General features: G+C 38.7%; 1 protein-coding gene across 1 annotated transcript in view; it reads right to left on the bottom strand.

The window, feature by feature from the left end:
- The window catches only part of LOC124615813 (aspartate aminotransferase, mitochondrial), a 68,949-nt gene extending 57,970 nt beyond the window's left edge, over positions 1 to 10,979 (bottom strand). Inside the window, exon 1 of the mRNA XM_047143954.1 lies at positions 10,805 to 10,979. Coding sequence (XP_046999910.1) covers positions 10,805 to 10,893 — 89 coding nt within the window. The 5' untranslated portion in view covers positions 10,894 to 10,979. The remainder of the gene's footprint in view (positions 1 to 10,804) is intronic.
- Between the last annotated feature and the right edge of the window lie 1,789 nt (positions 10,980 to 12,768).

The following is a 12,768-nucleotide window of genomic DNA, read 5'->3' as shown; positions in this document are numbered from 1 at the left end:
ATATCCCCTCTACTTTGACCATCATCAGTTATTTTGCTCCCCAAATAGCAAAACTCCTTTACTACTTTAAGTGTCTCATTTCCTAATCTAATACCCTCAACATCACCCGACTTAATTCGACTACATTCCATTATTCTCATTTTGCTTTTGTTGATGTTCATCTTATATCCTCCTTTCAAGACACTGTCCATTCCGTTCAACTGCTCTTCCAAGTCCTTTGCTGTCTCTGACAGAATTACAATGTCATCGGCGAACCTCAAAGTTTTTATTTCTTCCCCATGGCTTAATACCTACTCCGAATTTCTCCTTTGTTTCCTTTATTGTTTGCTCAATATACAGATTGAATAACATCGGGAATAGGCTACAACCCTGTCTCACTCCCTTCCCAACCACTGCTTCCCTTTCATGCCCCTCGACTCATAACTGCCATCTGGTTTCCGTACAAATTGTAAATAGCCTTTCGCTCCCTGTATTTTACCCCTGCCACCTTCAGAATTTGAAAGAGAGTATTCCAGTGAACACTATCAAAAGCTTTCTCTAAGCCTACAAATGCTAGAAACATAGGTTTGCCTTTCCTTAATCTATTTTCTAAGGTAAGTCGTATGGTTAGTATTGCCTCACATGTTCCAATATTTCTACCGAATCCAAACTGATCTTCCCCAAGATCGGCTTCTACCAGTTTTTCCATTTGTCTGTAAAGAGTTCGCGTTAGTATTTTGCATCCGTGACTTATTAAACTGATAGTTCGGTAATTTTCACATCTGTCAGCACCTGCTTTCTTTGGGATTGGAATTATTATATTGTTCTTGAAGTCTGAGGGCATTTCGCCTGTCTCATACAGCTTGCTCACCAGATGGTAGAGTTTTGTCAGGACTGGCTCTCCCAAGGCTGTCAGTAGTTCTAATGGAATGTTGTCTACTCCCGGGGCCATGTTTCGACTCAGGTCTTTTACTGCTCTGTCAAACTCTTCATGCAGTATCGTATCTCCCATTTCATCTTCATCTACATTCTCTTCGATTTCCATAATATTGTCCTCAAGTACATCGCCCTTGTATAGACCCTCTATAAACTCCTTCCACCTTTCTGCTTTCCCTTCTTTGCTTAGAACTGGGTTTCCATCTGAGCTCTTGATATTCATACAAGTGGCTCTCTTTTCTCCAAAGGTCTCTCTAATTTTCCTGTAGGCAGTATCCATTTTACCCCTAGTGAGATAAGCCTCTACATCCTTACATTTGTCCTCTAGCCATCCCTGCTTAACCATTTTGCACTTCCTGTCGATCTCATTTTTGAGACATTTGTATTCCTTTTTGCCTGTTTCATTTACTGCATTTTTATATTTTCTCCTTTCATCAATTAAATTCAATATTTCTTCTGTTATCCGAGGATTTCTACTAGCCCTCGTCTTTTTGAGTACTTGATCCTCTGCTGCCTTTACTACTTCATCTCTCAAAGCTACCCATTCTTCTTCTACTGTACTTTGTTCCCCCATTCCTGTCAATTGTCCCCTTATGCTCTCCCTGAAACACTGCTAGTCAGTTTATCCAGGTCCCATAATTCCCACCTTTTTGCAGTTTCTTCAGTTTTAATCTACAGTTCATAACCAACATATTGTGGTCAGAGTCCACATCTGCCCCTGGAAATATCTTACAATTTAAAACATGGTTCCTAAATCTCTGTCTTACCATTATATGATCTATCTGAAACCTGTCAGTATCTCCAGGCTTCTGCCATGTATACAACTTTCTTTTATGATTCTTGAACCAAGTGTTAGCTATGATTAAGTTGTGCTCTGTGCAAAATTCTATCATGCGGCTTCCTCTTTCATTTCTTATCCCCAATTCATAGTCACCTACTACCGTTTCCTTCTCTCCCTTTTCCTACTACCGAATTCCAGTCACCCAAGAGTATTAAATTTTTGTCTCCCTTCACTATCTGAATAATTTCTTTTATTTCATCATCATACATTTCAATTTCTTCGTCATCTGCAGAGCTTTTTAGCATATAAACTTGTACTATTGTTGTAGGTGTGGGCTTCGTATCTATCTTGGCCACAATAATGCGTTCACTAAGCTGTTTGTAGCAGCTTACCCAGACTCCAATTTTTTTTATTCATTATTAAACCGACTCCTGCATTACCCCTATTTGATTTTGTATTTAAAACCCTGTATTCACCTGACCAAAAGTCTTGTTCCTCCAGCCAGCGAACTTCACTAATTCCTACTATATCTAACTTTAACCTATTCATTTCCCTTTTTAAATTTTCTAACCTACCTGCTTGATTAAGGGATCTGACATTCCAAGCTCCAATCTGTAGAACGCTAGTTTTCTTTCTCCTGATAACGGCATCCACCTGAGTACTCCCCGCCCAGAGATCTGAATGGGGGACTATTTTATCTCCGGAATATTTTAACCAATCATGCCCATAATAAGGATGAAACAGAACTCAGAAAGTTGGGTTTATTGTAACTTATGGGTACAGTGAGATCATCTGGCAACTACACTCATCAAATGTGGGAAAATTCCAAAGGCAATAGCCTATAATCATGTTACTTAGCAGTGAGAAAACAAATATTCCACTGTCTCTTATGATGCTTATGTTTTGATGATGTGTGAGAGAGAAACATGAGAACCAAAACTGGTAAGTTAGCTTCCATATAAACAGCATTTGATATGATAGGACATAATTTCCAGAAATAGTTCTCATGAAGTGATTATGTTACTGTGGTCAACAACTGTTAGCATTTAGGGGTACAATAACAGTCCTTTTCAGCAGCTCATACTTATCAAACCTAAGTACAACCTGAAAGTATTTGCAGCTCATGCTAAAACAGTATATACAAAAATTTAGAAAATTATTCTGGTTTGCTGTCTGATGGACCTTCTAAACAAAGCAATACCCCATATGATTTAATAACAAGAATATTGGAGAAAATTGTGGGAGCTAACAGAAATGGTTTTCAGCATATTCCCTTACAGAAAGCCTCAAATCAATGATCTAATTGATGTGGGAGCACTTAAAGAAAAAACAGGAAATACCTTTAGAGTTTCTTTCAAAAGGACAAGACCCTTATTTCATACTGTCTCAAGGAGACTGAAGCTGTCAATATCTGCACTCCACCATGATGATTATGTAGACAGTCATACAGGGGATGCAAAAATATCTGAGATTATAATATTTTACAGCGTGATAAAGGCTGCCCAGCTGTCACAAAAAAATGTCAAGACTAAATGCAGCAAGTCCCTGGCCGATGGTAGTGTTCTACGATCCACTAAATTTAGTTGTAATAAATGCACTTTGTATTTATAAAACAAATAAAAATTAAGATAAAGCAGTGAAGAGAAATGAATTCCTAACAAGTCTCATATGGGAACTTATAAATCCCCTAACAGAAAGGAGATGCAAGCACTGCATGTTCCTTAGGAGATCAGGATGTGTGGTCTTTCATTGCTTAGAATGGAACAGACTAAACTAGCCACAAGAGGGGGGAGAGGGTGAAAGAGGAACATGTTAAGAGTGTTGTAGATCAAGGGGCAAATCAGCTGGGAAGTGGTGTATCAGACGCGATAAATGTACCCACACTGGTCATTTGAAGGAGGTTTGTATCAATTGTTTGGACAGTCAGACTGAATTAACACTTCTGTCAAACACTAATTTTGAAAATACTGATATAATTGCTGTATTAGTGAGGTTAGTATTCATTTTTACTGTAATACAGGCCCACTTTTTTTTTGTCCATTACAATAGGTTTTGCATGGATATTAGTATAAATACAGTGGATTCAAGCTGAGTTGAGTAAAGTAATTAACTGAATCCTCTGAAGTACTATGTATGTGGTATTTTGTTTCGTCATTAACAATGAAAACAATTCTGGGTGGCATCTGTCACAAATAGAACCAATAATGTAACAGAGCTTCACGTGACTACGGCAGGGTTAAAGAAACCTACAGAGAAATGAGAAGCAGCTGCATGAATATCAATAGCTCACATGACAAGCCAGTATTGTCTCAATCACATCAAATGACGAGCTGCAGTCACTCAAAGCCGCTATGGCATTTAAATCTTATGATGAGCTTAGCTCGCAAATATGCAGTTCACTGTATGAATACATGGAGTTCAATTTCTAGCTATAAGATTGCTCCCAAATTTATTTATGCTGAAATCAGCACACCCACCTGTGTCACATGGTAGATTACATTAATAAACAACCAATACAGAAATGAGAGTAGTTCATTGTGATGAGGATTGTTTACAGACTCTCGCTGATAGTGTTTCAACAGTGATGGGGAAGTAAGTGATTCGTAAAAATAAACACGGTATTTAGCTACACTTGGTTGTAGCTAAATACATACTGTGTGTGTGTGTGTGTGTGTGTGTGTGTGTGTGTGTGTGTGTGTGTGTGTGTACATAACTTAATAATGCACGTTATAAGAAGCAATCTGATGTGGATACCACAAGGCAGTGCCCTCACCAGCAATGCATCTAGCTACACTTGGTCCACAACATAATGTTCTTGTAACACCTCCATCTGATGATGAGCCTGCAGTGGCTCTAAAACATGTTTATGGTTGAATAAATCATAAAAAAGTGATTGGTTGCATATTTATTACCAGATAAATGCCAGTTTAAATCACAGTTGCAGTTCATCATCCACAATGGATATACTGAAATAAGTGATGTGTATTTCAGTGATTCAAATTCTGAGGAACCAGAATCAGTAGTTAAATGTGCCCATCAATATCAGAAGGGAGTGGATGGCGTACATTTTTCAAGACCAGATAATAGCTCCCTTTCCTAACATGAAACACCCTGTGAAGGAGTACAGCAAGATAGTTTATCTTACTGACCTACATATTTTCCAATTTCTTCATTGTTTATCACACGCTCAGTGGAAATAAAAAACAGCTACACTGACTTCAGAATCAATACTACACAGCAAATGCTAGAGCGCAGAAGTACCTGAGTATTCTGACTGCAGACAAGTATCAGCAAGAACTATTCTATGAGGTTTCATAAAACCTAAGTTGACTTCCCTCCCACATAGAAGAAAAAAATTTCACAAAAAATTGTATTTTATGCTATGCAAGACAAAAAATAAGTGAAACTGTATATGGATTAGCAAAAAGTGTGTGGTGTTATACATTTAGAAGGCCGTTTTCAGGTCTACCCAACCCACCACCACAATAGACATGTAAATCAAGCATACTAGCAGATACCCGTTAAATCTGATTGGATGACAAAAGTAGGGTATTTAAATATGATGCCATGGGCAAAGAAAGCTGAGAGCTGGGAGGAATATATACAAGGGCTATACAAAGGAAATTAACTTTAGAGATTACTGTGGCGAGGGAAGAGGAATTAAAGAGGAGATTTGATACTGCAAGAAAAATTTGATAAAGCTTTGAAAGACCAAAGCAAAGACACCAGGAGTAGACAAAATTCAGTCAGAATTATGTAAATCCTTGAGAGAACCAATCTTAACAAAAATGGAATATATATTAGACAAGTGAAAAACAACTTCGAGAAGAATGTTAATTCCAATTTCAAAGAAAACAGGCACTGATATGTAAATATTTTTAAGTTGTCAGTTTATTAACTAATGGTTTCAAAATAGATACATAAATTACTGATATTTATAAGAAGAGGACTGCTTGAAGTCTAGCTCACAGATAATTTGGGTTTCAGAAAAAAAATTTTTTTTCAAGTAACACAGACAGTAATATTGACCTCACTAATTACCATAGAAGACAGCCTGATGAAAGGGAAACCTATTTCCAGCATTCATAGATTCACGTGGGGCATTTGCTCTTTGAAATTGTTAATGTAGTAGAACTTAAATAAAGGAAGTGAAATGCCTAACTCTTACAGAAAGGTGAATGCTGATACAAGGGTGGAAGTGCATGAAAGGGAAACTAGTTAACGACAATAGTAGCCTGTCCTATTTCCTCGTCTATACAGATCAAGAAGTAAAGGAAACCTAAGAGCAATTTGTAAAAAAAAAAATTTTAATGTCAGAAAAAATTGCAGTCTGTCAGTGGCACTGCAAGTCCATCGCAGATGCCAACAGTCTTTGAAGACTGATTAAATGGAATGGATCATGTCTTGAAAAGACATAACAATATGAATGTCAACAAAAGTAAACAAGGGTTTATAGTCTAATTTTATCAGGTGATATTGAGGGAATTGTATTATAAAATAAGATACTGAAACTAGATGAGTTTTGATATTTTACAGTACTGGCCGAAGTAGAGAGGATATAAAATGCAGACTATAGGAAGTAGAGGTTTTCTGGAAAAGAAAAATATGAAAATATCAAATATAAAATTAAATGTTTGGATATCTTTTCTAAAATCATTTGTTTGGAGTGTAGCTTTGTACAGAAGTGAAATGTGGACAAATGTTAGTGCAGACAAGAAAAGAACAGAAGCTTTTCAAATGTGGAGCTGAAGAAGAATGCTAGAAATTAGCTGGGGAGATTAGGTGAGAAATAGAGAGATACGGAACTGAATGGGAGGAGGGAGGGATGGATGGAATAAATTTATGGAAGAAGTTGACTAGCAGAACATTCTGTGGTTCAAGAAATCTTCAATTTTGTAATTGAGGGAAGTGTGTGGATGAAAACTGTACAGGGAGATCAAAAGCTGAACTATAATAAGCACGTTCAGATGGATGTAGGTTGCAGTAGTTATGGAGATATGAAGAGGCTTGCACAAGCTAAAACAGTATTTAGAGCAGCATCAAACCAGTCTGTCCATACAAAAAATATAATAAATATATACACACACACACACACACACACACACACACACACACACACACACACACACACACACACACACACTGAAGAAATTACTGATAAATGCCTTAAATTTGTAGAGAAAGATTTGAGAACAACAGATGCGAATTCTTGTTTGTTTATGTTTACGACCACATACCAGTCAAGTACTACCACTAGCACAATATATCTTTGTGAAACATGAATTTTTTGGCACAGTAGTGAATTTTTTTTACCCAAACAGTTATTTTTTTGTGACACACAAGGTAGAAGCAGTTACAGTGTTGCTGCCTGTAAAAATCTTTAATAATTAAAACAAACAGAAAGTAGTGTTAACTGCCCCCCCACAGACACAAGAGGTGCACTTTTCACTTCATGAGCTTGTAAAGGCACAACTGCAACCAGCACTGTGCCATTATACAAATTATAAACTGAATTGAAGTGAAATTTATTTACATAAAATTTAACTATTTTGTTAGTAGCAAGTGCATTTCTGTAAGAACCCTATCACATTACTTTCACAACACTATTTCTTGTTGAAATGAGACCGGCAAAAGTAGCAGTCGGCAGGTGTCAGTGAAGTATTGAGAGAAGTGGAATGACTACCACCAGTCATTCAAGCCTTTCTTCCTTATCCATTGACCAATCATAAAATAGTAAAAGTCTGATAGTGTATCACATACATCATAGTTTACATTCAACATATGCACATTAATATGCATCAGAATACTCAGATTTGTCTGTTACCTTATCCAATGAAGCAGGTTTCAATACAGTGCTGACAAACATTCAGCTACACTGCATCTACATCCATGCTCCACAAGGCATCTTATAGTGCAGGTCGGAGGATAATTTGTGTATCACTGACACTTCCTCCTTTCCTGTTCCAGTCGCGAATAGTTCCAAGGAAGAACAAGCCACTGTGTCAGCTCTAACCTCTAATTTTATCGTCAAGCCTTTTTTGCAAGATATGTTTCGGAGGAGGCAATATATTGGTTGCCCTTCCTAGAAACATTGGCTCTCAGAGTTTTAAAAGTAATCACTTTGATACAAAATGCCTCTATCGTAGCACCCATCACTAGAGTTCGCTGATGCATCTCCATTACGGTTTTGCACTTACTAAACAAACATGGTATGAAACACACTGCTCTTCGTTGGATCTTTTCTATTTCCACTGGTACAGAATTTCACCTTATACAAACCCCAGATGATGAGCAACAGTCAAGTACTGGCCAAATGAGGGTTCTGTAAGCTACCTTCTTTGGAGATGTACTATTTCTTGGGGGTGAATCACAGTCTGGCATCTGCCTTACCTTTGACAAGTTTTATGTGGCCCTTCCACTTTAAATCACACCAAAAGCATAATCCTACATATTTTATACATTTTACTGAGTTGTAGTGACTGCTCTGCAATTGTGTAATCATGCAATAATGGGTCTTTCTGTCTGTTTATGTACAATGCATGAAATTTGTCCATGTTGAGGGTGAAATGCCAATCCCTGCACCAAGTGTCAATCCTCTGCAAGTCTTCCTACATATCACTACAATTTCCTACCACTGTGATTACTCTGTTTACAACAGCATTACCCGCAAAAAGCCTCATGGAACTGGCAACATTATCCACTGGTTTTTTTTCATATATATATAAAAAAAAAAAAAAACAAAGATGAGGTGACTTACCGAACAAAAGCGCTGGCAGGTCGATAGACACACAAACAAACACAAACATATAATTTTTCCCACGTGGAATGTTTCCTTCCATATATATATTTGTGTAAAGCAATGGTACTATAACACTCCCTTGGAGGACACCCAAAGTTACTTTTACATCTGAAGACTTTTCTCCATTGGGAATAACACACTGTGTTCTGTTTGCTTGAAACTCTTCAATCACACAACTGGTCTGTATTACTTACACCTGTATCTTGTTCATTAGGCAGCAATCCTGAACTGCACCTAGTGCATTTCACAAGGTGTGGGACACACCATCTAGTTGAGCACCGATATTTACAGATTTCTGGGTCTCGTGGACAAAGAGAACGAGCTGTGCGTTAGTTACATGGTCTTAGTTTTTGGAATCCTTGTTAACTTCGAAAAAGGAGATTCCCGGTATCCAGAAATGGCACAATATGCAAGCATACAACATGTTCCTAAATTCTATAACAGTGTGACGACATTTCTTGAAAATGGGAATCACCTACATAACACCCCCACCCACTCAACTGCAAATGCTTTGCTCCTTGAGAGACCAAAGGTACACTGCTGGTTGAAGAGGAGCAAGTTCTTTCACATACACTATGTACAATCATGCTGGTATTTCATCAGGTTCAGTTCAATTTCCTCTGCTCAGTGATTCCACTTGGTTTTCTATCCCACTATCACTTCTTTCAAAATCTGTCATTCTGACATTTGTCTGATGATTTAAAGAAGGAACTAAAATGTGATATTCCTCAGTGAAACTGAGAAGAGTCAGTGTTTCAGCCTTGTGTGCAGGCCTCCAATTTGATGCCATTATGATCACAATGTGTCTGTGCTGATGGCTTTGGCCTGCTAACAGTTTAATATAACACCTGAAATTAAGATTTTCTGTCAAGCCAGTGTATGTAATTTTACTATTGAGTTATTGTGCATTAACATTCATTGGTTCTACTGAAGAGCACTGTCACCACAGCCAAGATTTCACGGTGGTGGTGGTTATCGCACCCTAACTAAGAGCAGTAACACCTATAGAGCAATGTTATATAGTCAGGAGGTTACCCTAGAGGAAAAACAGTTGCACTAAACTTTAACATTACAGAAATTTTTTTGTGGCTCATTACAAATAAAAACTTATCAGTTTCGAACCACATTCACAACAGTCTGCAAAGCATGCAGATTTAACTGTATATTTCAGAAGGGGCCATTCTTTCCATTTGTAACTGAAATTGTCCCCACAGACTCTTCTTCGTCACTAACCACGTTTTGTTTAAACAAAACAGGCACCATACTAATACCACTTCAATACTTCTAATCCCCCTTCGATGCCACATGTGGGAGAGAATAGCTACAAGCCTCTTTGACAATCATTCTGGTTAGTTCACCCCACCTGGTTCAAAACGGCTAATTTTCCTTCTACAGACTCCTGGTTTTAATAATATTAAATGGAAAGTATGTTCCACGCTCCATTTCAACATCTTGGTTCATGGTGAAACCCTGAACTGACAGCATGTCAATACCTTCAGTAAGCATCAGGTTTTAATGGTCCAGATTACTAATTCGTTTCTGTGCTTTCGTTGCATACATTTAATATCTGATACACAGACATTAAAAGCCTCCCAATTGTTTCTCAAATGACACGAATTTTATGTTTATATAAAGGTAATTTGGAAAGTCTTAATTCGCGAAAATTGTACATTATGGTAACAGTTTCCTTGTGCACACATGTCTGCTAATGTTGGGAAACCTTTAAACTGTTAAGGTGGCTATAAAAATGTAACTGGAGATACAGGCATAGTCAATCCGCAGAATATATTTTTAATTATTAAGAACATGGAAACTACATACGAACTGACCTCTACTGAAATAGTACGGAAAGAACCGAATTCTTTCTATTCCTGTTTCGTTTAGAGACAACCTACTGGTGGTCTCTAAAAGACTTTCTCCATCCCAACTGCCAGCTGATACACACACGAATGCATTTCGTAACATACAGGGCTAACTACCGGCTGTACACAATTACTGACTCGAAATCGGATGCAGTACACCGGCCAACGTTTGCTGGCGAAGTCTCAAACCTTCCGCTGCATTACTAGAGGTACTTCAGCCGTGACCTCTAAAGGTCACATGGGATAAAAACTTAATTTCTGTATACATAACACTGGTAGTGTATAAATTAAAATGCGAGACTGTCATTCGGTATTTCAGTATCTGCGCAGAGTAACTATGACTACTAGGTCACAGGTCCTTAACAGGAAACTGTCCGCAGGTGTTTGGCTAGTGCACCAAGATAATGTTATAGTTATCTACACGGGCGAAAAACACTATATACTTGCCTGGCTCTCGTAGCAACCGCTGAAATAACATTCTGATTACTTTTCAATAACGAACTCGATGCCAACGCCACTCTTGCTGTAGGTGCCATATCCAAGATGTAAAACGAATTACTCTTCCACAGTTGTCACACACCACCTACCGGCAAGTACCCAGAGCTCCAGCTGTTTTTAGCTATTGGGTTGGCACGCAATGGAACCAGAGATGTTACGTTGAAAGTGTCGATAATTCTCTTTAGATCGAGATACGAAGTCGATTTATACGGCACGTAAACGGAGTGGCACTGTCAAGTGGAGATGTGCTCACACAAACAGAGCGTCAACACAATGTCATTCCACTTAGTACAACACTAGAAATGAAAGTAATGTTATGGCGTGGGCAACGATGCAGCATTTAATCAACGTCCGACATAGGACGAATTAGTAACGAGTACTTTACATGTGTCATATCTTTGAACATAGTTCAGTGCTTCATACCTACTTGTTTGCGATGTTTGCTGTATATGTGCTGCTCTTCAGTGTGTTGAATTTCTCTCGAGGTCCTTAACTACAATCCGACGTAATGAACCTGACACCTACCCCAGTCATGACAGAGCAGCAAGGACTACCAGGAACAGGTTCTTCTCTACACACGCCTACTGTACCTGAGCCATCTCCTGCCTCTCCTGGCGAAACGCTATCGAGACAGGGTAACGTAAGTCTACCGTATTTTGCGTCTACGAAGCCTCAATTATGGTTTGCACTGACTATAAGGACTCAGTCATGGATTGCAGAAATGGACGCCATTTTTTAATTGCGCAACATTGCTTCAGATGTGGACTAATCCACCATCGTCGTTTCACAGCTGGGCTTGAATATCATCGAGCAAAAGAAGGTCATTCTGCCTCATCGCTCTTTTGCCGTGTTTATGGAGATTATCTTGCGGAAATTTCTTGTCCCTCCAGAATCTCTCTTGAAAAAGATTATGGATAGTATTTTGGTATAAGGATACCTCCATCTCAGTTACTATGATCGCTCCATGTTTTGGCAGCTTTGGAACTCCTTTCAGACCAGTCCAAGAAATTATTTTGGTCGTGGTGGCTCCCATAGGAATTTCATCTACATTTCCTGAACTGTCTGAGGACGAACTGGCGTTGAAAGCAGATGCTGTGACACTTATGTGTGGCGCAAATGTTAGTTTGTGTTCACCAATAAATGAAGATATGGGTCCCGACCCTGAAGCATGCATATCTTTCCCAGTAAGTTATGTTTCACACACTGAGCATTCAGCTGAGCACTGGCAGAGCCATCTATGGAGTGAATCCTCACTGAACTGGCAAGATTCTACATCAGAGTGGTAACCACAGTAGCATATGGCGCGTTGGTGATTGACCTCCATGGCATCTCAAGTCGTGCTGGTTTCATAGACACTTAGAGCCTGATGCTAGATAATGTTCACAACCTTGCGAGTTCCCAAACAACAACAGATGCATATAGGTATGCAAGTCTGTTCCAAACCTGTCAAGCACCTTCCTCAATTACATAATACTACAGTTGCTGCCAGACGCCAGATTCACGATTACTTGTCTTGGATGAAGGATCTGGAATGGAATGTCTGGTCGGGACCAAATCAGAAATAAGCATCACTCGATGGGACATGAAGGATAAGCCTCTCTCTTATGGTATTCCTATATTAATTGAACTCAATCTACAATTAAGTCTATGGATGGAGATATATGACTTTGACTCTGCAGGATGGTTTTTTTCTCCCTCATGGCGTTCCTTAATGGCCGACATTACTGGCTCCATACTAGACGCTGACTTTCTTAAATTCTTCTCCTTACCTCCAGACATCCATAATCATCTTCTCGTACAGTCTCCTTTGTAGCAACACTACCATCCACCTTGGACACCAGATTCCTTTCCATCAGCATGGAAGATATGAAGATTTCCGTGTCTTCCACATCACAGCAACTTCTCTCCATCCC

This window comes from Schistocerca americana, chromosome 5 (assembly GCF_021461395.2).
Source record: "Schistocerca americana isolate TAMUIC-IGC-003095 chromosome 5, iqSchAmer2.1, whole genome shotgun sequence".
Taxonomy (NCBI): domain Eukaryota; kingdom Metazoa; phylum Arthropoda; class Insecta; order Orthoptera; family Acrididae; genus Schistocerca; species Schistocerca americana.
The sequence above is the reverse complement of the archived record's forward strand: the minus strand, read 5'-3'. Positions and strand labels throughout refer to the sequence as shown.